This window comes from Strix aluco, chromosome 4 (genome assembly GCF_031877795.1).
Source record: "Strix aluco isolate bStrAlu1 chromosome 4, bStrAlu1.hap1, whole genome shotgun sequence".
NCBI classification, from domain to species: Eukaryota; Metazoa; Chordata; class Aves; order Strigiformes; family Strigidae; genus Strix; species Strix aluco.
Genome location: NC_133934.1, coordinates 12,559,879 through 12,586,804, shown reverse-complemented (window position 1 = coordinate 12,586,804; position 26,926 = coordinate 12,559,879). Strand labels below are relative to the sequence as shown.

At 40.3% G+C, this 26,926-nt stretch overlaps 1 protein-coding gene across 5 annotated transcripts in view; it reads right to left on the bottom strand.

The window, feature by feature from the left end:
- Positions 1–5,826: 5,826 nt before the first annotated feature.
- AFAP1 (actin filament associated protein 1) overlaps positions 5,827–26,926 on the bottom strand; it is a 125,455-nt gene continuing 104,355 nt past the window's right edge. For 2 of the 5 annotated variants that reach the window (XM_074822041.1, XM_074822042.1), the window contains exons 12-19: positions 24,640–24,757; positions 22,943–23,200; positions 21,046–21,160; positions 15,827–15,991; positions 15,031–15,221; positions 14,156–14,317; positions 12,182–12,232; positions 5,827–9,530 (exon numbers count right to left, since the gene is read on the bottom strand). In XM_074822041.1, coding sequence (XP_074678142.1) covers positions 9,504–9,530; positions 12,182–12,232; positions 14,156–14,317; positions 15,031–15,221; positions 15,827–15,991; positions 21,046–21,160; positions 22,943–23,200; positions 24,640–24,757 — 1,087 coding nt within the window. In that variant the 3' untranslated portion in view covers positions 5,827–9,503. The remainder of the gene's footprint in view (positions 9,531–12,181; positions 12,233–14,155; positions 14,318–15,030; positions 15,222–15,826; positions 15,992–21,045; positions 21,161–22,942; positions 23,201–24,639; positions 24,758–26,926) is intronic. The other 3 variants (XM_074822043.1, XM_074822044.1, XM_074822045.1) reach the window with 3 other exon arrangements.

Below are 26,926 nucleotides of genomic sequence, written 5' to 3'. Positions count from 1 at the left end.
TTCAGGAGACCTTGACTTTGAGCAGGTTTCTTTGTATACAGTATCAGGGCTCAAGGGAAGAATGAAATTAATCCATAACTGGTGCATTGTCATAAATGGGGAAAAGTGTTATTTGTATATTTTTGTAAATATGTAACATTTAATGGCAGTTTTGTAGTGACGTGCCGTTTTTGAAAAGAAAAAAACCACAAATATATGTTTGAATATGCTTAATGTAACACTTAACTGTGATTCAATTGCACAATTAATAGCTTAATCAAAAGTCTTGTGCAATATGTAGTGCACACACATAACCAAGTGTCTGTTAGTGATCCACAACCAAGTTTTTGGCAACTTTTGATGATGGTGATGAACTGTGCAGTACAGATTATCACGGTCTCTTTCAGCTTCCAAACATGTAGCAGGCAAACTACTGTATACGTACCTGTGTACTCCACTGCATCCAAAGGTATGCATTTGTCCTGAGAACCTGCACTACAGGTTTTTCTTTAATAAAATTTGGCTCTAAACTATTGGTTGCTTTGTTTTTCTTGTGGAGGGCTTCATGGGATTTGTGGAAGGGAAATGGTTTAACCAGTCCCCAGAGTTTGTGTGTATGTTTTGATTTGTCAGTAATTAGTGTCAAACTACTCAACGTCAGCAGCACTGAACTCAAAGGCTGCAGCAAAGCTTCATCCTCCTCCACTTTAGCCACTCCACTTCATCCTCCTATACTGCAGCTCAGCGCCACTCCTAGAAGTAGAGTTGCTGCAGTATAGCTGGCATGAGAGTGACACTCTGTGGTGAGACGGAAGCCATGCAGCTGCAGTTGAAAAATAAATCTTCTGGAACTCTGCTGCATCAAAGGCTGAATATTTCTGTCTGGCTAAAGAATTAAAGAATTTAGCAGGGTTCAACCTTGATCTCTCTATAATAGAAAGACATAAACAAAATTAAGCTGTGTGTGCTTTTCTGCCCTTTCTGTGTTTTTATTCCAACCTGTTCCATTTTCATTGGCTTCACACACTACTTGCTCCTTATTTATTCTTTTTTCTTTATTAACTGTGTTGTCTTTCCTTTATCCCACTCTCTTCCTGAAGAGTTGCCCGTGCTGTATAGCAGTTGCATCCACCTTGTGAAATTGAGGGGTCTGGAAATAAAACCTTGTCCTTAAGTTATCTGTATGCAAGAATGTGGCCCTGGCACTCAAAACACTGTTACTGATCCTGGCAAGTGCTCTCTATCTTTGCAAAGGTCACTGAACTGCTGAAGTCAGACTATGCCGTGCATCCCTGCAATTTGTACATTCTTCCCTGATTCAGAAATTTGAGGCAAGCTGCTACTGGCTTAGCTCAGGTTGAGGGCTAGCATGCAGTTTATGGTTCGCCGACACAAAGCTGCTGCTGTGCAGCTTGGTACAGCAGCTTGGCCTTCCCAGGGAAAGTCTGACTCTGGTAAAAGAAAAACTTGATGGTTCTTTTCACTACCTAACACTCACAACAGGGAAGAGCAGAGATATTGCTAAGCCTTGTGGTTGTGGATGTGCAATGTGAACTCTTATGAAACCTCATACTGGGACAAAGCAGCAACATAAACTATTATCTACCAATTTTTTAATTAGCCATAGAAATTTTATAGTCTACAATGAAGTTTTAATGGGAGAATGAATGCATTATTTATTCATCGAGTGGGTATATTTTGAGGATCAGAACATGGGAAATGAGAAGGAAAAATTTCCAAAATATAAGTTTAAACTTAATTTTCTCAGTCTGTCCTAGTTCAGCACTTTCTCATAGTCCCTGCTGAAAGACCTAGCAGCCAGAGGAACCCCACGGTATGGGCTGTATGATCCTACCCTGTGACAAGCACATCATGCTAAATGTGAGACTGGGTTCAGAAATGAAGCTTGAGGCTTTCCCTACTTGTGTAACTCAGCTAGAAAACATTCTGATGATTGTCATTTCAGGTCCTCTAATCCTATATCGTGGCTAGGTGAGACTTTAAACTGCAATTTATCACTAAAAAAAGCAGCCTATTGAATCTCAAGTGACTGGGTTTCATTTTCCAAATTTCGTGCTCTGATACAAATAAAAAGCAAAAGAACTAAAAAGACCCTAAAGTCTCTTATTTTCAATGATGTTACAATAGTTCTTTCTGAGGAAAGCTCCTGAGTTGAAAGGGCAGGAGTGAGAACAGACACAGACAAGTTGTTCCCATAAATGAGACACCACGTGAAACTTGCTAATATTTAACCTGAAGGGATGCTTTACTTCAAAAACCAATTTCCATGGAAAAAATAAGATAATCACTTCACTTCTGTATCCTTTGCTGTCCTCATCAAAGCCATATTAATTGCTACACTATTTTTAAGCCTGTTTTCAACATCATCATAAATTATGTCTCTATAATAAAACTTCTGAGTCATAAACACCATCCAATATTTTTTCCTGTTTTCCATTAAGACAGTGATTTCTTTTCCATTTTTTTCTGTCTGTGATTTATGCCTTGAAAGATGCTTTGCTTTCATATGAATCCAGCTGCTGTGGTGAAAATGTTACTGTATTCTGATCCTCATGGTTTACAAAAGCTGAAGTAAAATGCTGCAAATGCAGCTTAGTTTATTTTTAACATGACACAAGGATCTGTTCTCACTGTTACAGCATCACACCGAAAGCTGATCTCCAAAAAAATTAAAAACAGCAGTACATGCTAAAAAAAAGGTTAAAAAAGTGATAATTCCAAGGAATAATTCAGTGACAGCAATTATCAGTCTATTTTAAAATTAATAATGAAACGAAGAATGAAGCTTTTCACTCATGTTCCACTCAGGACTATGTAGCTTTAATTCTACTGAGCTGTAATTCTACAAAACCTAATAGAAAAATTATTTCCTTGTCATCAGGACAGATTATTGAAGAGGAATATCCTTGATGTAATTTAATTATTTCAGTTATCTAATATATTGTGAAGGAATGGTACTGCATTGTCTCGATCTTAAGACAGATGCTTGCTTTAAAAATCAAATTAAAAAGAATATGATACATTATTTTATAGGAGAGAACGCTTTTGTAACTGCTGGTGGGAAAAATTAAATAGTCGTCTATGAAAGAAACCAGGTTCATTTATCAATAGCAGTATGGCAGGGCAAGGGCGGGAGCACGCGAGGACACTTACCCAGTATGCGCTTTCAGCCTCCGTCCACCCTGGAGCTGGACCTTTCTGCTTTGGAACTGGTAGCTTTGTGTTTGATAGCCTTAAGCAATTCTTTTCTGCCATGAATTTTGTTTATTGTTTATGGACCCATGTAAGCTTTTAGCATCCATAAAATTCTGTGGCAACAAATTCCATAGCTGAATTGGGCAGTGAATGAAAGTACCTCTGTGCAGTTGTTCTGAACCCGCTCCATTAATTTTGATACTCGCAATAGTTTGTACTGTTACAGAATCACAGAATCATCTAGGTTGGAAAAGACCTTGAAAGATCATCTAGTCCAACCATTAACCTAACACTGACCCTGTTAGTGACAGGGACTATTTCAGTCCCCATTCTGCTGCTGATTTTTATGACTGTTTCACATATTCCTTTCCCTCCTCAAGATTTTTTTTTCACACTGAAAAGGCCTTATCTTTGCTTTCCCCTTGAATTCCATTGTAATATCAAAAATATTTTTCCTTGTATGGAGGGGTTGCTATGCTTCTGGATTTCTTTCTTCCCTTGTACCATTGTCCATATGAGTTGATCTATTTCTGACAGTCAGTGGCCAGACTTTGGATAATGTTTTCTATGTCCTAAAGTAGAAAATGGAGGTATCAGCGATGATAGATGGGCGGTTTTCTTTTTTTACCACTTGCTTGTGCAAGTTGTGCAGGTCAGACAGGGTCTAGAGCTATTTGCTGCATTTTAGACCACAAGGTATTTGCAAGGGTTTTGGTAGGGTTTGGGGTTTATGGGGTTTTTTCCTAATTATTGTTACTATGCAGTACATAGACCTAACTATTAAAACTCCATGATCATCTTGGGTGTAGTGCTATTTTGGCACTCATAATTGTTTAGATTGGGGTTTTTGGAGTTTTTTTTCTTCTTTCTTACCACAGGTAACTTTTTCTATATTCCTCTACATTGAGTTTCTTCTGCCATTTTAATCACTGGTGAAGCTGTGAAAGGTATTTCTGCGAATCCCTGTAGTTGGCTTTTACTGTTACTATCCTGAATATATTACTAACAGCAAATTTTTCATTGCTTTTTTCCCCCCCATTATTTCTGAATATTCTGGTATGCACAAGGTTCAGACCCCAGCCCTGTTGGGATCCCAAGGCTGACTGAAAAGAGAGAATTTATGCCCTATTTTTTGTTTGTTTACCAACCAGTTAGTTATCCTATTGGGCCTTCTCCTTTTCTCCAGTAGCTACTTCAACCTCTTTAGTGACGGCCCTTGTCAAAAGCGTGTTGAAGTAATCCAACCATAGTATATTCTTTTCCTGAATGCTCCCTAACAGCCTCACAGATCTCTTAGCACTTCATGAGCAATGACACCCCAGTAGAAAACCTGTGTTGACTCTATCCAGTACAGTGATTTCTCAGTCTGTTCACTAATTCTTCACTTTATTATACCATCTGTCAATTTGCCCAATATGGCTGTAAAAGTGAGTGATTCTTCCCTCTCCACATTTGCCATCCTTCATTCTCTAGCCAGGAGCATTTCTTTATAAAACCCTGTGCTCAAATACAGTAATGAGGGGTCTGATGGTGCTCAACTTCTGCACAAATTTAAATAAAAAATAAGAGAATAACTTAACAGTAAAGCACTGTGATGCTTACAGTGTGGGTGCCCACCTGCAGGAATAAACCACAATGGAGTAAGTTAGGTGGCGTGTTTCATATTGAATGCCTTTGGGATGCAACTGGGTAGACCAAATATTAAATGTAGCTTACAGAAAAACACTAAGATTCTCTTTAAGGCTTTTCTAGGCCATGAGCCTGAGTAACTTAAGGTATTAATTTTCTCATTTTTGCATATATACTATTATACTATAATAATATTATATAGTACTATTCTAAATATATATTTTTACATATAACATATATGTATTTATACAACCTGTCCTATATGTATCTTTTCTACTGACCTTTCTTTCTCTAGAGAAATACTAATAATTTGCTTTGCTTTTGAAGGCTTTTACTTGTCAAAAGGCAGAGAAGGGTTATAAGCTTTGATTAAGCAGAGCAAAAGCTGTGTCTACTTGAGAGACAATTCTTCCTAGTTGTACTACCATGACAATTTACAAATGTTGACCACTTCTCTCTCCTGAGGTCAAGGAGGCAGTGAGTACAGAAGGGAAACCAATTGTACTTCTTTATAATAGTGCTTCCCTGAGTTTGGTAAAATTAAATGTATTTTCTACTTAAGCATGACATTTGGTAATAATTTAGTGTAATGGGAGCAACAGCTAAATCTAAGAAAAGTCACGAGGAGTAATTATTATCACTTTTCAATCTCATCTGTCAGTCATCTATAAGGAATTGCTATATTCATCATTAAGTAGCCTGATAATTGGCTCAGTTTGCTTTTGAACCACATTAATTTCTTAGGGGTAATTTTTAATGTTTTACATTTTACATTATTTATGAACGGGGTTGACATGTAAGCAAACTGATACAGTAACACTAGATAAGTGACAACTTCTGCTATGAGCTCTGAATACATTGAACTTCCATTTTCCATTGCCAGGAAAGCCCTTAGATAGACTGCATTCAAATTGCCCAGTTAAAAGGGGACAGAACTGTTATCAAAAAAACCCACTAATTATAACCGGTCCAAGCATTTCTCAACTGACCGGCATGGGAGATTGGTACTTGGCTGAGGTTGACTATTGCAGGTGTCCTGCTAAGGTGCCCACCTACTTATACTGACAAATACCAAGAAACAACAATGCAAATACTTCTTTTTTTGACAGGTAACTTTATTAATAATGGTCTTGGATCTGTCGCACCTACCAGGTGCCAGTCTTTTTTCACACTCTGCAAGACTTTCTGAAGAACAAACTAGAAAGGCATAAAGTTAGTTGAAGCTACTACGACACACATTGTGGGTGTGAGAGACACACAAGGTGGGTCTCTTTTGACTTTTTTTTTTTTAACAGAAGTTTCCATGAATGTGTGTCAAAAAACTTAAATACAGTGAGAAATACAGTAGAAAGACTATATTTACAGTCAATTATAATGGGCACTGCCAACATATCCAATAACAAAAATAAAACAAAAACTTTTTTCATGTTTCTTTCATGCTTTTTTCACAGAGATTTTTTTTAAATATGATTTTGTTTTTTAAAAATACAATAAGGAAATAATTACATTCTTAATATGAGAACATTATCTTACAACATACAGCCTGGGCCAATTAATTTGAAAGTGTCTTTAACAAAAATTGATACTAAATTAAGTATTCTCCATTTGAAAAATTAAAAAATTGCCACAATCATCTCATTAAAAAAAACAGCTTTGATCCCCCAAAGTTATGATCTGTTTTTTTTTAAAAAAAGCATCACCCATAAAAAAACAATTTAAAAAAGCACCTGGTACGGTAACAGGAGTTTGCTGAGGAAGCACAAGTGTAACATTTTCTTAAAAGACAGAAATGGTTTAAAATACAAGAGTTTTTCTTTAAAACAGAAGTCATGCCGCTCTATTGCTGACTTTGCCTGGTGATCCTGAAATCTAAAAATGGTGAAAATACAAGCTCTGTCGCTTTTTATAAAAAACTGTGCAGCAATAGTACTATTCAAGAAAACAGAGTACATTTCACAGCACTGAATGTGGTCTACAGAGAGGTTATTTCCAGAGGTTTTTTGTTTTCCTCCTTTCAAAACCTTGGCCATTATACAGAATAGACATGCCACTAATGCAAATTGCAATGGTACCGATGTACTCAACCATTAGAGACATACAATTACAGTACGTGCTGGGTTGGGGGATGAGAGGGTGGTGGTATTTGCTGGAGGAAGGGCGAAAGAGGCTTAATTTTGCCAGCAGCTCCTGCTGCAGTGGGTGCTATAGGTGCCAAGGGCACTATAGGTGCCGAGGGTGACCGGCGTCTGTAGCAGAGCAGAAGGCTGCAGCACTGGGGCTGGGGCTGTGTGCATGGCCCCAGCACCATGCGTTTTCTGTTTGCTTGGACAGAAATTTGCATGCTTCTGTATCAGGCATGGATTAAAACCTGTCCTTGCCAAGGAACTATTTTTTCTTCCATGGGATATAGGGGTGGAAGATACAATGCCAATATTGGGTAAACAAGACAAGTGATTTGGCTTTTGAGTACTCTGCATTACTTAATGTGGGACCACTTCTTAATGGCAACTGTTACATCATTGCAAACGTTGACTAGAAGCCTAATTTGCATCATAAATATGTACAGATATAAATTAAATATTTATTGAAATATACAAATAAATAACTTAATTTGAAATAAAAAGCCTAAATGAACTTACTTTTGCTTCAAATTTGTTTCTGCTAATATTTATGGGAACTTGATACTGTTTAGTCCATAGTCATAGAGCACAGGATGTGCCCTCTACTTATAGAGTTAGTAATTAAGCAGATGACCTAAAATAATATTAAAAAATCCTGTTTTCAGTGAAAACCACACTGACACTTGTTTCCCTACTGTATCTGCATTCCTGCGGCACTTTGTACAAAGCACAGTCCCAAGAAGCAAAGAGCCTTTTCTCATGTTGGGCCCTATTTCTACTCTGCTAAGGTCAATGGGATCCTTGGCACTAATTGCATTTGGGAACAGGACACAGCCCTGTGTCCTAGCAGCTATCAGGTCTTTCTGATAGCTCTGTGCCTTCAAATCCCACTAGATCCTGCAGGAAGTCCTCTGGAGTCCAGCTCAGCTGGGAATCCCAGTGTTCCCTGCAGGAGTTATGCACACCCATTCATTCCTAAAGGTAGGAGACAAACCGTAGGCTGGGCCACAAAGGGATGTGATCCTTGATAACTGCTGTCTTGCCAACTTCTGTGGTTTTAATTGCAAATCTTAACTAATTATCAAGATTCCAGCCCTAACATCTGTGATTATCTCAAAATATGAGTAGTATTTTAATTTTTTTAATTAAAGTAATTTTCTAGTCCTCACAGTTGAGGAGTAAAAAAATCTTGAGAATGTGATTGAAGGCTCTCCAAAAGCTTAAAAAAAAAACGCAGAGAAAAAATTAAAAGAACCCAACTGATTAAATGTTTTTTTTCCCTCTCTCTTGATTTTTTAAAGCCAATCTTGAGCTTTTGAAGGACTTTAGTTGGCAATTTACTGCATGTAAGTTCTTAGGAATGACATGAATGGAGACAAAGAACAGATTTCTCTAATTTTACAGACTAAAATGCAAGACGCTGTTTCCTAGTAAACAGAAATGGACTCCTGTCTGAGAAAATCCCCAATTCTTTGTAAAATTGCTTATAGAAGAGTCAGGAAATTATCATCTTTTCAGTCCGTCTTCCTCAAAAATAATAGCTGAGGTCTGAAAAGATGAAAGAAACTTAAGTACAGCAGTGTTCTATAACTCAAGTTTAACAATACTATATTATAAAAAAACAAAACAAGACTGACTGCATAAGCTATTCTGAGTTGCCATTATCTGTTGAGGATTAATTTCAATTATGTTTTCTTTCTTATTTTCAAAAAGTATAGAAAAGAAGCAGTATCTAAAAATACCTGTTTGCCTTTTAAAAAAATCAGGAACAAGTCATAGTTCAACAACATGACCTTTGAAAATGACTGGTGCTTCAGAATAATACTAAAGAGAACGTACTAAAATGAATTTTGTTCAAAGTATGGCAGCTTTTCATCTTCCAATGACAAAAGCATCTGTCTAAAAAGTATCCAGAAATGCTTCACAGCTGAATTGTGTTATCCCACGGTCTTACACCAGCATAGAGGACAGCGACACTGAAGAGCTCCTGCCTTCCTGGCCAAACAAGCCACGACATTTCTGTGAATACATTTCTTCAGTTTTCTTTGCCACATGAACAGCTAACAGCAAAGTGACTGCTAACGAACAAGAAGTCGCTCAGCCACCTCTGTGGCAGACCTCAAAAGTCAGTTTTAAGCTGTAAGAGTTATGGTTTCACCTTGGTCTTAACACACCAGTCTTCAGCGGTGTTCAGGCCACCTGATGTGATATAATTAACATTGTTGGTCTATGCTGTTTCAGCAAAGTAAACTTTTCAACTGTGACTTTATGCTCCTTTTCAATTACTATGGTTGGTTTGGTTTTTTTGGTTTTCATTTTCTTTACCAGTGAAGTTGGAAATAAAGAGTTACAGCTAATAAAAAGGGGCACATGTAGTTACACAGCAATACAGTAGAGGGAATACAGGCAAATTAGCGCCAAGCTACCATTAACTTAACAGAATTATAAAAACTCTTCTGTCGTATCGCTTGATACCACCTTTCAGACGAGTCTTTTGCAGCCTATGTCTTGGTCCATAATAGGTAAGGCCTTTATGGAAAGCGAGTGGTTTTTCTATATTTATGTTCCATTTTTCATCTCCCATTCCTGGAAGGGTATTAAAGAAAAAAAAGATATGAAAAATGTTAGAGAAATCAGGATATTCTACTGATGTCATCAGATCTCCTAAGCCAAAGCCATCTGAGGTCAGTAACAGTTTTTCCATTGACTTCACTGGATCCAGCTTCTGCCCACAATTAGTTAGGGAATGGTAACAAGTATGTCCTGGTAGTGTCTGTGCTTCCACACCTCCACAACTACGTACGGCAACCTTTTTTCCTAGTGCAGAGCAAATAAGCCACGTTTGTTTTCTGTAAAGGTTACTTACGGAGCAAATTCTCACCCCGCAGTTGGTGGAAAGCACTCAGCTAGAGCTGAATAAGGGAGAGGCTGATTTAGCATATAGGGCTTTCTAACTTAACTTGCAGGAGACAGCAGAAAGCACTCAATATCTCTCATAGCTGGCACCAACTGATTGCTTTACTAATCTTCAATTTTTTATTATGGCAGACACATGTTTCTATGGCTAAAAAAGGCAACTTACTGAGGCAGAGAGACTTACAGGCAGGGTAAAGAAAAACAAGTTAGTTTACACTGCATTTGTTTCCCATATACATAATCCAAGTTGAGCTATTCTCAGCAAGTTAAAGAAATCATTGTGCCTTTCTGTGCCTCAGTTTCCACACATGTTAGCTGAGGACAATGACACCTACCATCCACAGCAAAGCACGTAATCTGTAATGCTTTCATCCATGTGTCTCAGAGCAAGGTATTGCCATGTCTTCTGCCACATAAGTGAAAATGATGAGATTGCTACAGCTAAACATCCAGTTAAATCAAACTTGTGGCTATTGAGTGTACCTACAGTATTTCTTAACAGTACACAGGAGCAGAAGAGCTGAAGAGGGATGAGCTCAGCTTAGGACATCCACACTGTACATCCTCCCTGAATCACACCCTTACAGCGATCCAGAACCAAGGAAGATATGAAGGAGTTGGCCTCTTGCTGAAGTAATCCCCATGGAGCAACCACCCAGCTGTTCCTAGCCAGGCACTGGGATCTACAGATTCTTCTCACACCCGTCTACTCTGCAGATAATACTCTCCAGGCAGCCTGCTGACTTGGCTCCCAACCTGAATTCCTGAATTTAACACTCATTCCACAACATTTAAGAGCTCTGACTGAAAACCGTTACTTATGCATGTAAATATCTGTTTCTGTGGCTGAAAGCAGTAATAGCATTAGCTTGGCTGAACAGCTGCATGACTGTAACACCTCTTCAACCCCTGTAAAGCAGCAGTAAAGGTCATGGAGGCTGCTTTAGCAATGTAAGAAAAAAATCTTGGGTTTAAAGCAGGTAGACATGAAATTTTTTTTTTTTAATCTTGTGGGGGGTTTTTTCCTTCATTTAAATGGTGCTTTTATTAAAATACAATGTATTTTAAATATTCACTTTTACCCTTCAAATTATGGTAAACCTAAACTTAAACCACAGTGTTAGCAAAAACTAGCTTAAGAAGGCTTTTAAATATATATTCCCTACGTATATGCTACTAAAACTCTAAAGGAGGTCCTTGGCTAAGCAACTGGGAGGAGAATTTTGTAAAGTGTTAAATAAGCCTTGAAAGCAGTAGCTTCTTTTGCAGGTGCAGAAGGAACTTTTTCTCTGTTTCCATTTCACCAGCAGGTTCACACCAATGAAAGAATGTTTAAGTCAACACTGACAGCCTGACTGGGAGCTGGGAAACTAGGAAAGCTCCTTTTCCTCTTCAGTCTCTGAACATAAGCAAAATGTAAGCTGCTGACATTCACCAGTCCACCAGTTTTGAAAACAAATCAGAAATAATCATTGTAGTTTCCTTGTTATACATAACAATTTGGTTTTAGAAAGTAATTTGAAATGTGAAATGTTTAAATAATTGTTTTTCTTGTACAGCAAGGATATTTGGACCATTCTCTAGGAATGCTAATGCAGAATATTGTTTTCCACATTTTAATACATTCTCCATTTCCAGCCAAGTAGAGATTTAACAAAACCGCAATTAAAATGCCTTCTGACTTATTAAAAATATGCGTTATTATTTTATGAAAAAAATTAAAAGCATATGTTACAAACAGAAAAGTTAAAAAATCAAAATATACGTATGCATATATGTATGCAGTGTATGTCCTAAACAGTCCCCAAATTGCAGCTACTTCTTAGATTTAGCACTAGATCTGTCCTCTTGCTTCTGTCTATATTTCCTTCTCATGTCAGTGCATCTGAGAGGAGAAGAGGTTTTGGTGGAGCACCTTCCAAACCTGCTGTGTCAGGTGCCTTGCCTCTCCCACGAGGCACTGGTGCGCACACAGCTCTGACAGCTGCTGCCCTAGCAGAGTGCGGCACGGTCGTGCGGCTCATTAGCACGATGGTGACACGAGGGTGGCTGCAAACACAAGGCTGGCTGGTGACAGACTCAGCAACCTTTGTGAAAGGAAAGAGCAAGAAGGGAGGCATTCAGTGCACTCAAATACATAGTGGAGGGGAAAAAAACCCCTGACATTTTGAACACTTATACAACTCCCTCATAAAGTTGGGAGATTTGCCAGTTGCTGAAGATGCAAGCGCAAGCACAGACATGAAATCTGTTTCACTCCCACATATTGCACTGACATCCATGCATGGAGAGCCAAGAAAGTTCTGCTCTGGGATACTCACGTGTGACGCCCTTTCCTTAGCCACATCTATAAGGCCTGGGCTCACTTGCAACTGTAAAAGGCCAAAAGAATTGAGAGCCAAATTCCACCCTCGCACATGTACAGTTACCCCCCCCGAAAGCAGGGTGTGCTGCAGATGCATACCTGATGGCAGACTTTGGCTGCAGCTCCTTGCAAATGGGCTGAGTACAGCTTGGGTTGCACTATCTAATTCAGCAGAATTTCACTCAATATTTAGTGCATGAGGTTTTAGGAAAAAGCTGTTAAAGCTGAATTGGATACTTTGAGTTGTTTTTCCCAGGATGGGAAATATGCTTAGTAGCATATCCTTTTTGATTAGCCTGAGCTTATATCCAAGATTCCTCTACAAAAGAGCTTGACTAACCTATCATGCCATCCAAAGCACAGCGATACCAAACAACACAGCAGGGTTTTTCCTGTATGGTATATGCTGAACATGAAAAATGTACTACAGCTGGAAGGTATTCTTTACACCAAAAATGTTTAGGTTTTTATAGTGCCCTGGTTTATCCAGCTGTAAAGATTAAATGGCTGGCTTTAATGTGCCTGTCCAGCACGTAGCACAAACCCATGCTCCCTTTTGTAGGGACTGTGCTCTGCTAGACCACATTCCCTGAGTAACACTGTCCTAACATGCAAATCTAAGACACAGTGTATAGTTAGAGATGGTATCTTAATAAGACAAATTAGGGGATAACTGGAATACACAGATAAGCTTTAGAGCACATGAATCCTTCTTCAGGTTTGAAATACAAGCAGCAAACTTCAAAGTTAAATAGAACTGAAACCTATTATGCTGAGTTTAATTAGTCTTATCTGAATTTAAATGAATCAAGTTAACTGACAGAAAAAGCAGTTGGTGTCCATGGAAAGGATGGGGGAAATGGTAGTAGAAGAAGGGGGAGAAAGCTCTCACATAAGGTATAGCAGGAGAAGTAATTCATGGCCTGGGCAATGTAGAGAGGTAAAGGGGCTGGGGGGGAGGAAATGGAGAGATTAGGATGTGCCAGAAAACCAAGTAATTTGTTGAGATTATCATTCTTCAGTATCTACTACATTTAGGTGCCAGGCTCATGCTCAGTCACTGTAAATGTATATCATCAATGAAGACAAAAGTTACTTAAAAAAACCCCTATACTGAATACTTCATTGTTTTGAAAAAACAAAGGGACTGCATGAAAGACAAATGTCTATGATTATTATTGTTTATAATTACAATTAGCAGTAAACTACTAAATCAGCAAAAGCTTAGGCCAACACTATTACTGTCACCCTTGGTTACGTGCTGCTAGCAAATTTAGCCCAGAAGAATGGTCATGCAAATCCCATTTAAACTAAAGCACAAAAATTAGAAAACTGTAACAACACAACAGGACTGCAAACTTCAGGCTGGTACTTCTCAGATTATATTAAATTAATTAAATTTCTACTTTAGGTGTACATTAAAAGTAGATACTTGCACAACAAATTGTTGATTATTTTAATGTATAACTACTCTGTTCTTGCACCAGCTGGCAAAGAAGAGACCCAATCTTGTGTTGTTTCAGAACACTTACTATAACTGTGCTCTTTTAACCACTGCTCTGCTACACAGATTAGTGTCACTTTATAAATTTTAGATGGACTGTCCACACCACAGACCACTTACCTTGCAAATTAAATCTATAAAGGAACAGAGAAAAATAAAGAATGAGACAGTAGAGTAAAATCTGTCTCCAAAACTACTTACCAATTTTTCTGCAAAAGGTTCCCCAAAATCAGCAGTATTTATGTAGTAATACATAAATTTAGATACGGCACATTCTCGTCTTAAGGCTAAATTTCACCCACAGAAGCAGCAGGAACCAATCTTTCCCTCCCTCCTTTTCTGACTCTGTCTCTCCACAAGCAAATAAGATTTTTAATGAAGTAATAACAAGGACAGAAGAAGAAAACTAGACATAAGTCTTCTCACCTTTGCTTTTCGAAGGACATGGCCTCGACATGGAGAATTATTTGATGAGGGAGGTCGCTTCAGAGCCGCTGCGCTGTTCACAGGTATTGAGCATTCCGTATCACTGGTATCACAACTGGAGATTGGAGAGTTTTCCAAAGTTCGGTGCTTGAAAATTGGAGACTAATGAAGAGTGAAAAGCCTACAATGAGTTTCCTCCAAGTAGTCACACGGGCAATGTTTTCTATCTAGACTTAGAACTGCAGATTTTTTTTTAAAGAAACCGTATTCATAATAATGATGGATAAATGAGTAAGAGGTTAGAACAAAAGAAAACAAAACAAAGTGTGTGTTCTGCGATGAAAATTAGAGTTTGTTTTCTGTGATTAAACAATATTGGGTCATCCGGAGGAACTGACACATCCCTCTCTGATCCTTCTGCTGCAGCTACTCAGACACAGATCTATAGCATAAGCCAGGACATGTGAGATGCAGCCCTTGCCAAAGGTGACAGTGACTGATAGGGGATCAGCACAAGTACGTCTCCATCACTGCATGATGACTTGGTGCACCCAAATCTCCCTGGGATGGAGCAATGTCTCAGTTCATGCACTTTTAGAATCACTGAGGACAATGAGGTGTCCACTTTTGCACATTATCCTAACACATACTGCCTGTGATTCCCATGTCTACCTGCTCCCTTTTGCTGTAGAAAGTACACCAGATGTAGATGAAGAAGGCAAATAATGGACAAAGACATTTAGTTATGTTCTTATTTCCTGGTCTTAATAAACCTTTTGAAAACTCTCAGTACCCACTCATTTTACTGGAGCTGAGAAGGCAGAAGACTCCCAGCCCATGGTACTGGGATTTCTGTGTTTAATGGCTTTGCATACCTGTGGGCTTGATGTTCCCGACTTGGGCTCAATAGCCAAGCCCAGTGTGATGCCACCAGCCAAGGCTTTCTTAAGGCTCTCCTTCACCTCGGTCAGTTCTAGCTCCAGGTTTACACGCTCAGCCTCCTTCTGCTTACACTCCTCTTCCAACTTCTTTAACTTGTCTTCAAGAATCACTTGGGTCTTCCTACCTGTCATCCACAGCAATGTTATTATTTCAGTAAGAAGCTTAAATTGACACTTACAGAAATTACTGTCTTTTAAAAAAAGGAACAATGTCTTTAAAAATCAGTGACACCACAAAAACATTATGTACTTCGCAAAAAACACTTTTTTCATGTAGTAAGCTTAGTAACAGAAATCAAATGCTTTCTTTCAGTGTCTTCCCTAGGTTTCTAGTCTAGTTTCAAATCAGGATTTGTTTTTTTATTTTTCCATGTCATGAAAATATAATTAGCCAGTCACAATAAAATTATTCCCATGTTCTGCTTGTCTGAAGTCCCCATCAGTGTAATTTCATAGGGGAGTGTGTATATATATATATATATATATATATACAAACACACACACATATATATAAAGTATGTATATAAGTATATACACCTACACATATATATAATATAAACAAATATTTATATATTTTATATCTATATAGAAAGCAAATGTACATTACAGAGTATTGTTTAACATCAAACCCAAACCTCATGTAGTGGCATGTCTTCAGCATAGAATACAAAGGTATTTGGATAATTAAGGCTACCCAGGGCAGAATTCAGCGCAAAAAAGCACCTCATACCAGCATTGACTTCAATGGCAGCGCGTAGATCTTTTCTTTCTTTTCGGAGCTGGGCCAGCCTATTCCGGAGTGCTTCTTTCCTCTTTAGCAGCTCCTCCTCTTTGCTTTGTAACCTCTTTGCATCTGCCTCCACCCGATTTTTGCCGTATTTGTACTGCTCTGCATCTGTATGTATTGGTTTGTAGTTATTTATGGTTGAAATTAACAGTAAAACTCTATAAACTATTCCCTGAGACTGAACATCACATGGAGCATGTCATGGTTTGAGAAACTGGTTTGCCATCCCTCTTCCACTGTCTTTTTCTCAAGGTCCATGATTCCTGCTCAGTTCTGCAGCACAGCTACGGAAATAGTATGGGATAGATAGCTTCTCCTCTACATTTATATGGGGAAGATGAGAAATACCAGTTACCTTATACTACACTGGTTTTGAAAAATGGCCTTGCCTTTCTATGGAGTTCAGAGGAAGGAAATAAGGCTCCTCTTTAGCTATGAACCCTTGATTTTTAATTGGAAAGGGTCAGAGGAAAAACTCATTTGCCCTTTTGCCTTGTTTCCATTCCTACTTCAGGTGCTTAATGCAAATGTCTTTTCTCACCTGACATGACAGAATACAAAGATGTTCTCATTTTTTTGATACTTGAGAGCTTTCTTTTTTTAGTTTCCCATATAAATGCTTTCATTTCATGGTTCACATGACAGGACCTCCGCCTGGGGATGGATGAGGAGCTGACTGAGAGATTATGGGTCAGGATTAAAGGGAGGGCAGGGTCAGGTGACATTATAGTGGGGGTCTGTTGCAGACCACTCAATCAGGAAGACCAAGCAGATGAAGCCATCTATAGACAGATAGGAGCAGCCTCATGTTCACAAGCCCTGGTCCTCACGGGGACATCAACTACTCCGGTATCTGCAGGAGGGACAACACAGCAAGGCATAAGTAATCCAGGATGTTCCTGAAACATGCTCATGGTAACTTCCTTCTCTGAGTGACAGAGGAGCCAAGGAGGAGAGGTACTATGCTGGACCTTGTTCTCACCAACGAGGAGGGGCTGGTGGGGACTGTGAAGCTCAAGGGCAGCCAAAGCTGCCCTAGCTCATGAAATGGTGGAGTTCAAGATCCTTAGGGCAGCGAGGAGGGCACACAGCAAGCTCACTACCCTAGACTTCAGGAGAGCAGGCTTCAGCCTCTTCAGGGATCTGCTTGGTACAGTACCATGGGATAAAGCCCTGGAAGGAGGACTGGCCCAAGAAAGCTGGTTAATATTCAAGGAACACCTCCTCCAGGCTCAGGAGAGATGCATCCTGACAAAGACGGAGTCGGGTAAGAACGCCAGCAGGCCTGCACAGATGAACAAGGAGCTCCTGGACAAACTCAAACACAAAAAGGAAGCCTACAGAGGGTGGAAGCAAGGGCAGGCAGCCTGGGAGGAATACAGAGAAACTGTCTGAGAGGACAGGGATACATTAAGAAGGCCAAAGTCCTGATAGAATTAACTCTGGCCAGAGACGTCAAGGGCAACAAGAAAAGCTTCTATAGGTATGTTGGTGATAAAAGGAAGTACTAGGGAAAACGTGGGCCCTTTCCAGAAGGAAACGGGAGACCTGGCTACCCGGGACACAGAGAAGGCAGAGGTATTCAATGACATTTTGCCTCAGTCTTCACTGACAAGTGCTCCAACCACACCGCCCAAGACACAGAAGGCAAAGGCGGGGACTGGGAGAATGAAGAACTGCCCACTGTAGGAGATCAGGTTTGAAACCATCTGAGGAACCTGAAGGTGCACAAGTCCATGGGACCTGATGGGACATACCCCTGAGCCCTGAGGGAACTGGCGGATGAAGTGGCTAAGCCACTATCCATCATATCTGAGAAGTCGTGGCAGTCTGGTGAAGTTCCCACTAACTGGAAAAGGGAAAACATAACCCCCATTTTTAAAAAGGGAAAAAAGGAAGACATGGGGAACTACAGGTCAGTCAGTCTCACCCCTGTGTCTGGCAAGATCATAGAGCAGACCCTCCTGGAAACTATGCTCAGGCACATGGGAAATAAGGAGGTGACGGGTGACAGCCAACATGGCTTCACTAAGGGCAAATTGTGCCTGACAAATTTGGTGGACTTCTACGATGCGGTTACATCATTGGTAGATAAGGGAAGAGCAACTGATGTCATCTACGTGGACTTGTGCAAAGCATCTGACACTGTCCCACGTGACATCCTTGTCTCTAAATTGGAGAGACATGGATTTGATGGATGGACCACTCGGTGGATAAGGAATTGGCTGGATCACAGAATCACAGAAACACAGAATCATCTAGGTTGGAAAGGACCTTGAAGATCATCTAGTCCAACCGTTAACCTAGCACTAACAGTTCCCAACTACACCATATCCCTCAGCACTATGTCAACTCTACTCTTAAACACCTCCAGGGATGGGGACTCCACCACCTCCCTGGGCAGCCCATTCCAACGCCTAACAACCCGTTCTGTAAAGAAATACTTCCTAATATCCAGTCTAAACCTTCCCTGGAGCAACTTGAGCCCATTACCTCTTGTTCTATCACTTATTACTTTGTTAAAGAGACTCATCCCCACCTCTCTGCAACCTCCTTTCAGGTAGTTGTAGAGGGCGATGAGGTCTCCCCTCAGCCTCCTCTTCTCCAGACTAAACAACCCAGTTCCCTCAGCCGCTCCTCGTACGACATGTGCTCCAGACCCTTCACCAGCTTCGTTGCCCTTCTCTGGACACGCTCGAGTCATTCAATGTCCTTTTTGTAGTGAGAGGCCCAAAACTGAACGCAGTAATCGAGGTGCAGCCTCACCAGTGCTGAGTACAGGGGTAAGATCCCTTCCCTGCCCCTGCTGGCCACGCTATTTCTGATACAAGCCAGGATGCCATTGGCCTTCTTGGCCACCTGGGCACACTGCTGGCTCATGTTCAGCCAGCTGTCAATCAACACCCCCAGGTCCCTCTCTGACTGGCAGCTCTCCAGCCACTCCTCCCCAAGCCTGTAGCACTGCTGGGGGTTGTTGTGGCCCAAGTGCAGCACCCGGCATTTGGCCTTATTGAAACTCCTACAGTTGGCCTTAGCCCATCGCTCCAGCCTGTCCAGATCTCTCTGCAGAGCCTCCCTACCCTTGAGCAGATCAACACTCCCACCCAACTTGGTGTCATCTGCAAACTTACTGAGGGTGCACTCGATGATCACATTCAAAGAGTTGCGGTCAACGGCTTGATGTCAAAGTGGAAAGCAGTGATGAGTGGCATTCCTCAGGGGTCTATATAGGAACCAGTGCTGTTTAACATCTTTTTTAGCAGCATGGACAGTGGGATTGAGTGCACCCTCAGCAATTTTGCCAACAACACCAAGCTGTGTGGTGCGGTCAACATGCTGGAGGGAAGAGATGTGCCATCCAGAGAGACCTTGACAGGCTTGAGAGGTGGGCCCATGAAAACCTCATGAAGTTCAACAAGGCCAAGTGCAAGGTCCTGCCCATGGATTGGGGCAATCCCAAACACAAATACAGGCTGGGTGATGAGCGGATTGAAAGCAGCACTGCGGAGAAGGACTTGGGGGTATTAGTGGATGGAAAACTGACTATAAGCCAGCAATGTGTACCTGCAGACCAGAAAGACAACCGTGTCCTGGGCTACATCAAGAGAAGTGTGACCAGCAGGTGGAGGGAGGTGATTCTACCACTTTACTCCACTCTCGTGAGACCCCACCTGGAGTACTTTGTTCAGCTCTGGGGCCCTGAACCTTTCCCCAATAAGGATATGAACCTGTTGAAGTGAGTGCAGAGGGGGGGCCATGAAGATGATCAGGGGGCTGGAGCACCTCTCCTACAAAGACAGGCTGAGAAAGTTGAAGTTGTCCAGAAGAGAAGGCTCTGGGGAGACCTTATAGTGGCCTTCCAGTACCTAAAGGGGGCTTACAAGAAAGCCAGAGAGGGACTTTTTACAAGGGCATGTAGCGATAGGACAAAGAGTAACAGTTTTAAACTGGAAAGGGGTAGATTTAGATTAGATATAAAAAACGAGTTCTTTACTGTGAGGGTGGTGAGACACTGGAAGAGGTTGCCCAGAGAAGCTGTGGCTGTCCCCTCCCTGGAAGTGCTCAAGGCCAGGCTGGATGGGGCTTTGATCAGCCTGGTCTAGTGGAAGGTGTCCTTGCCCGTGACAGGGCGGCTGGAACTAGATGATCTTTAAGGTCCCTTCCAACCCAAACCATTCTATGATTCTATGTATCTGTGGTCTAATTTATAATCACAGCCTCCCCTCTACCTCTGCTTCAGTTGCAGACTCAAAGAAAATAGGTCAGCTACCAGATCACTTTATCTGTCTGCCTAACTGAAAGCAAACTCAAGGAGACTAAGCCATTCCTGACAAATAGTTGTCAAACCAGTTTCAGCTCCTCTTTAGTAACTGAGATGCCTTTACTCCCACAACCATCTATACCAGTACCAATTGACCTGCATAGTTAGAAATATACATACTTTTTTTCCTGGAGCGTATCCCAAATTTCTCTTGTTGCCATTAAATCCATGATTTCTTAAAAATTTATCATGGAATGAAACAAACACATTCACTCCTTCTCTAGAAGCCATACTTTTGATTCCGTATTTAAAAATATGATTATAGCTCTTTTTTGTCATCTTCTTTACACAAAGCAATCCCTGTTAGGGATTTCCTAGAGGCAAACCAGCTGACCAGATGAACCCTCTTTCTGATCATGCTACTCACCAATTGAAATCTCCTCTCTCTGAGGAAGCTTTTGAGCTGTGTGGTTGTCTTCATTATTTTGTTATAACTTTTTCTTTCACATTAGTGATAATAGTAAGTCCACTTTTGAGCAAACTAATGTTCTCATGTCTTTCCCAGCTCATTCTCCTCTTCCAATAGGAATACAGAACTACTCTCTGCTCCAAATGAAGAATCATTACCCTTTTTTTTTTTTCCTGGTGCCCTCATGACTTTGCAGCTACAGGTCCACATTTCATATTTCTTGTTCCCATATGACAACCTTTTACGTCTTGGCATAGCTGGAGTACTAATGAGTCACTAATGCACAAAGTATCTCCTGCTTAAAGTCTCCTGCTCAGCTTCTCAGCCACAGAAGAGCCACAATGGTTCTTTATCTTGTTTGCTAAGACAGCTATTTTGGGTATCCTCATGACTCCATTCACAAGTGAGGCAGCAGTAAGGAGAGATACTTACTGGATGCAGTGCGCTTCACACATGATACCGATTCAGATTTCTTTGGCTGGCTATTTAAAGTTCTCCCTTTTCCAGTGATCCCGTTAGCAGTCGCAGGAGGCTTCTTACCTTTAAACTGTTTGAAAACAAAAGTACAAATGGGCTCCAGCTAGTCCTGTGCCACTGGCATCAGTCACCCTTCCATCAAGGGCAAAGCTTGACAAAAAGCCACCTGCTTGGAGAGCCTTAATAGAGCACTTTGATTGAGCTGGAGATTGTGCCTCCTCCAGAGATGTTGTCTCTGAGAGCTGCCTGCTCATCAGGAGCTGCACCAGCAACCACAGGATAACAAGGGGATGAACTCCCCATCTCTGGTGGCATCATGGTCTCCAAGTTATTTAAAACCCTTGCATTTACTGTATTAAAAAAGCCATCGTGAGGCAGAAGAGTTGTACCTTTGAATAATTTTATACAGTGAAGACTCCTGAAACACAGGTTTGTCAGAGTTAATTTCATACAGAAAAACCCAACAGGGTTTGCCATACAAAAATTCAACACTGTTTCTTATTTATTATATGACCTTGCCATCCTTGTGGTGCATAGATTTTTTTTTTACACAATATAATTATTACATATTTTTAAATATCAATTTCCTCTTATACAACCTCTAACTACTAATTAAAAGCTTTTCTTACCTAAAAAAACCTCTCATGATGGCCAGACAAGCTCACAAGATTACCAGAAACAGCACATTTTATGTCTGAGGGGTTTCCATTTAGAGGGCTCCCCTGCAATGAACTGAACCTTGGGAAGAGCAACACTGTCCTGACTAATCGTAGTGTTTCCATGGGGATGCCCTAGCTGAGCACAGGATGCCTGTGCCATGCTCTGTTCACCTGCTTTCAAAAGCTTTTGAGGACTAAACTGGGAGTGCAATGAGAAGCCTGCTGCTTCAGTCAAGGATCAGGGCAATTTATTGCTTAGGTCCACTGCAACTTTACTGAATTCTACAAATTCTGCAACTTTACTGAATTTTAATATCCCAATATTAAGTTTTTGTAAGGGTTAAGTGAGTTAGCATGCAATATGACAGGTACCTTATACAAGGGAAACACTTATCTAACTGTTCAATTTCAGATTAGATTGAAAACCCCCCATCTTTGTGGTATATTCACAGGCTTATGCCAGTGACCAGCTTTTGGAGACTGGCTACAGGCTCTCAAGAAGATCCCTGGTGTGGCTGTGAGCAAGGCTTGCTCTACCCCCCCTTGCTGGGGTCTGCCTGTCTGCTCCTGAGACTGAGAACACAGGATTTCATCTGCTCCGTAGCTTCGCATTTCAGCTGAGATCCAGAAGCCTGAGGCCACACTCAGAAAGCAGCACAGACATAGTCTTAGTTTTTTTCAGGGGAAGAAAATAACAGGCAGTAATTTAAATATGGTACATACACTATAAATAATATAATTTAGTATATATATAATATATGTTATGATATATATCTATATTCACAATATATATAACCATAGTATATACAATATACAGATTAGTAAAATTCTAGAGGGGCAAATTTGCTGTCACAGACAGGTCATACTTCACTTTTTTTTTTAAAGTCATCACTAGGCGGCTAGATATGCATTCAGGTTAAATTTGGAAAGTCACATCTATTTTTTTGTTATTATCCGCAATCTGTAAATCATCAAGAACTTGTGGGAAAGCCTTTCCCAGGTGCCAATACTTCCACATCAGAATTTACAACTTAGCAAACCTGTTTCATTTGCAGTGGGCTCATGACTTAAGTCCACGCACTTCAGTGCTAACACTAAGGGACTGAAATAGCCCAAGGCCCTTAAGATAACAACCAGATAAACCCAACAGCCAAAAAATAAAAAGCTTTGTTAAGTATTAAATAGTACAGTACCTGCGAGCCAGATCCCCTCCCCACAGCAGAGGTATTAGTGACAGACTGAGCAGAAGACAGATTGGATGAGACAGGGTATTTGTAATGGTTAGAGGAGAGTTTGTCAGTAGATAGCCTATTGGGTTTTCTGTCAGCTGGCGGATAGCGTGCAAAGATTTTTGGAGATGGCAAGTTATCGTACAGGCCTGCATTATCATAAAGCATTTCTTCTCCAATGTTCCTGCTACGAGAAGAAGGAAAGCCATCTTCTGGTTCCCACTGCAACACATACACTTTGGCAGTTAGTAAACGATACACCATGCAGAACCTCCTAAGTGAAATTAAAACATTAGTAATTCTTTAGACTGTAGCAAGCCCCTGGTGTTTAGCAAGCATATGCTTATTGCTTACACTTGAGTCAAACTATTTAGAAAGTGTGGAAGGACACAGCGTGGAAAGGAAGCATTGCATTACATGGCTCGTAGCCTCAGTCTTGTGCATTTTCCATAGTATGAGCAAACTGGTACTATCCTATCAACCTTGCTGTTTCACAGACTGCACCTTCAGTTAATAGCTTTAGCACTGAGGGGGCACAAGCAGACTGTGTTAACAGGGGGATACTCACAGGCTACACAGGTGAATCTGTGGGATTACATCTGGTACATGAGTTGTTAAAAGTAATATGGCCTAACAGCAGAAGCCAAGAGGGTTTTTTCTTTTTTTTTCTGTTTTTTTTTTTTCTTTCTTTCTTCAGGCTATGTCTTTCCAGTGAATACCAGCTGCTGGTATGCTAGCATTTTATTTGCTGGAGAATTATTATTCTGAGCTAGTCAGCTAAAATAGCTACAGGCCATTCTTTTTTTTTTTTTTTTTTGTCTTTTCAGGAAAAAGAAAAGCTCAACAACAATACTTCAGTGATTCATTCAATTCATCTTAAAAGAAACCAACCTGGTTGCCAAATATCCTTCCTTAATCCATTCTGGCTGTGGCAGTACGCTACTCATACAAAGGCATGAGCACATCCAAGAACTACACAAACAGACTACTCACCACACATGTGGTTGTGTGCTGTTCCCAAAAGGGGCTTTCTACCATCCTTCTGACATTACTAAGCCATAATGGAGCAGACCCATTTAAGAGCTGAAACGGGCTGTAGCTCCCCTGTAAATCTTCTTGAGGACCACATATTGTTATGCGTAAACATCCACTATGTGTTAAATCCTATTACACATAGGCCTACGGATCAGCTCTGCAATTTATGAAGATGGAAGTAATCTTGTTGTTGTTCTCCTTTGGGATGAGCAGTACCTGCTGTCATAAGCAATGCAGCCCCAGGGACTAAGAAGTGTTTGGTTTTTGGGTTTTTTTTCAACAGACACCAAAAAGTGCCTGGTGTAAGTGAGTCCTTAATTTTGCCAGGTCCAGTGTGATCTAAAAAATACCCCCCTCAAGTGAGTATTATATTCAAGGACTTAGCAACAAACTGTCAACACGCAACTCCTTTCTAAATGCACACTGGCTCATGTGCAGGCTAATGTAAAGAGTATGTCCTATACTCCTAATACTCTGTAGGTGTGAGTGAAGTTTGCAGCCTTCAACCAAAAAAATAGGAGTTCATTTGGGAATTGCCCAGTGGGGCTTTTTAGATAATACAATTTTCAGATGTCCATGCATTCAACACATGCAAACCATTTGTTCTGTGCAAATTCAATTCTTACCGATCCATTTATGCAGGGAACATCATCGTAATGAAGTGCCATTCCACTCGGACAGGCGTAGCCATTGGCAGTGCTTCCCCGATACGGATTTGTAGAAATAACTCGCCTGTTCATGAAACTGAATAAAGCAAAATAAAAATAATAAAAAGCAGTGCTTTAACCTAAGTCTAAATGATGATTCAGTGGTATGTTCCCTGTATCTGATTATGTAGCCTGGAAGCACATATCTTCTCACTTTCTGCAGGACAGTTTTCCTTCTTTTGCTACTCACATGTTGCTGCTAGCAGCCAATATTACACCATATGTTCCTGTACTCCATTCTTACAGTGGGGATATGACTGTGTAAAAGCCAGGAGGGCAACAGCTGTAACTGCTCAGTGACATGTTTACATGGGAACCTGCTGATCTATCTTATAAATCAGCTTGCCAGTGTCTCATAAAAGTTCCCTTGTTGTCTGCACTGGGGAGAAGCAGGTGTTTCTGGGTGCATGCATTCTCAGGAGGTATGTGAACTTAGGAACCGAGAGAAACAAGGATCAAATCCAGCAAAAGTTTGAAAAAAAAGTGGAACTTTGATGAAGTCTAAGTTAACATATCTATCAAAATTTGCTGAATAATTACTTCCTCAAAATCTGGGAATTTTTCTTTTTCATATCAGAAGTTTTGGCTGGGTAAAGTGTGCACAATGGCACTATACTTCCCAACTCTGTCTGGGTAACTGCACGCAAAATACTCTCTCTGCTCATTCTTGCTATGTTTCACACAGTGGATCTGAGTCTTCTGGAAACTTCAAAAAGGATATACATACAGATATACATATATGTATTCCCCCACCCCCTCAATCAACATTGTAGCTTGTTTTACTGGAATTCTGCAGAACACATGCAAGATATCATGGACTACAATGGGTTTGCAAAGGTCTAATAACGCAGAAAATGGCAGAATCATGCCCTGTAGTGATAACCACCCCAAGGGTGAGCTTTCCTTTGTAGCAACTGCTAAAATTGAATGAGGTATAGAGTGAGATCCCTAATAATTCCTATAGCTTCAGGTGTACATGAATGGGAAAACAAAGCTTTCCGTCCCAAACAATGGAACTATTCAGACTCTGTGCTGACATTCATAAAATATGATAAAGCCCTACTAAAGCAGAGTGGGTCTTCTGTAGCGCTGGCTGGAGCTCAAGAATGCTGTGGTTTCAACAGTTGCTTTCTTTTGGCTTTGGAATAACATGGAGACCATTGAATTTCTCCTTCAGCAGGAGACAGACCTCATCCCACTGTGGCTCACCTGAGCTGCAGGAGACCCAGGCTCACAGGAGGGCCGAACCTACCCAGTTGGGTGTGAACCTTTTAGGGCAGTGCAGGGGTGGAATAATCATTAGACAGAAGCTTTTCTTACTTCAAACAAACAAACAACAAAAAGCCCAAGATAAATTCCATGGTAAAAATGTTTTTAACTTTATCATATCTCATACTTTATTAGACATTATTAAAGGGCTGCATTTATTTACCATTCCTCTTAATGAAGAGCATTACTCAAGTGTTTCTGGTTAGTCTGAATGACTGCATTGGAGTCATTACTGTATTTCTTTCTATTTAAGTAGCTTCAATGAGAGTGATGCATAATAACCATGTCTGAAAACTGTGATATTCATTAATGACATCTGATGCACCTGTAGTAACTATTTCTACCACCAAAGGAAGCTAAGATTTATCTAAGTATCTGCAAACACTTCATAAGCATTATTTCATTAAGCCGCATTAATCCTGTTTACAAATGCATCCACATAAGCTAACTGTATTCTGAAACTGCTAAATAGGAAAGGAAATGGAGAAAACCTGCTTGGAAGCATTTTTTCTTCAGCCTTTCCAAAATACCTAGTGATTCAGATGAAGAAAATTGATTGGACTATTAATGAAGAGCTGATCATTTTGCAAATGCAGTCTCAGTAAACAAATAGCCAATAATCCTGAAGTGACTGTGCAATAATCAAAGCTGTAATGATAACTGCAGTTAATTTGGAATACTGATATTCATTCTATAAAGTACAATAGTATTTTATTAACACTTAAGTATCATTTAATTTCTCCTCATTTTCTAGGAGCAGTTGAAAATCAGCAGACAGCTACTCTAGTTGTTTATCAACAAGCTCTTCCACTCTTTTAAAGACACCCAATGAATGTTAACTAATTCTTAACAGGGGAATTCTGCTATTTTGCAAGTTGTTTGACATTCCTTTTTTAACATGTGGTCTAGTTGCATATGTTTTTTCACTTGGCTCCAA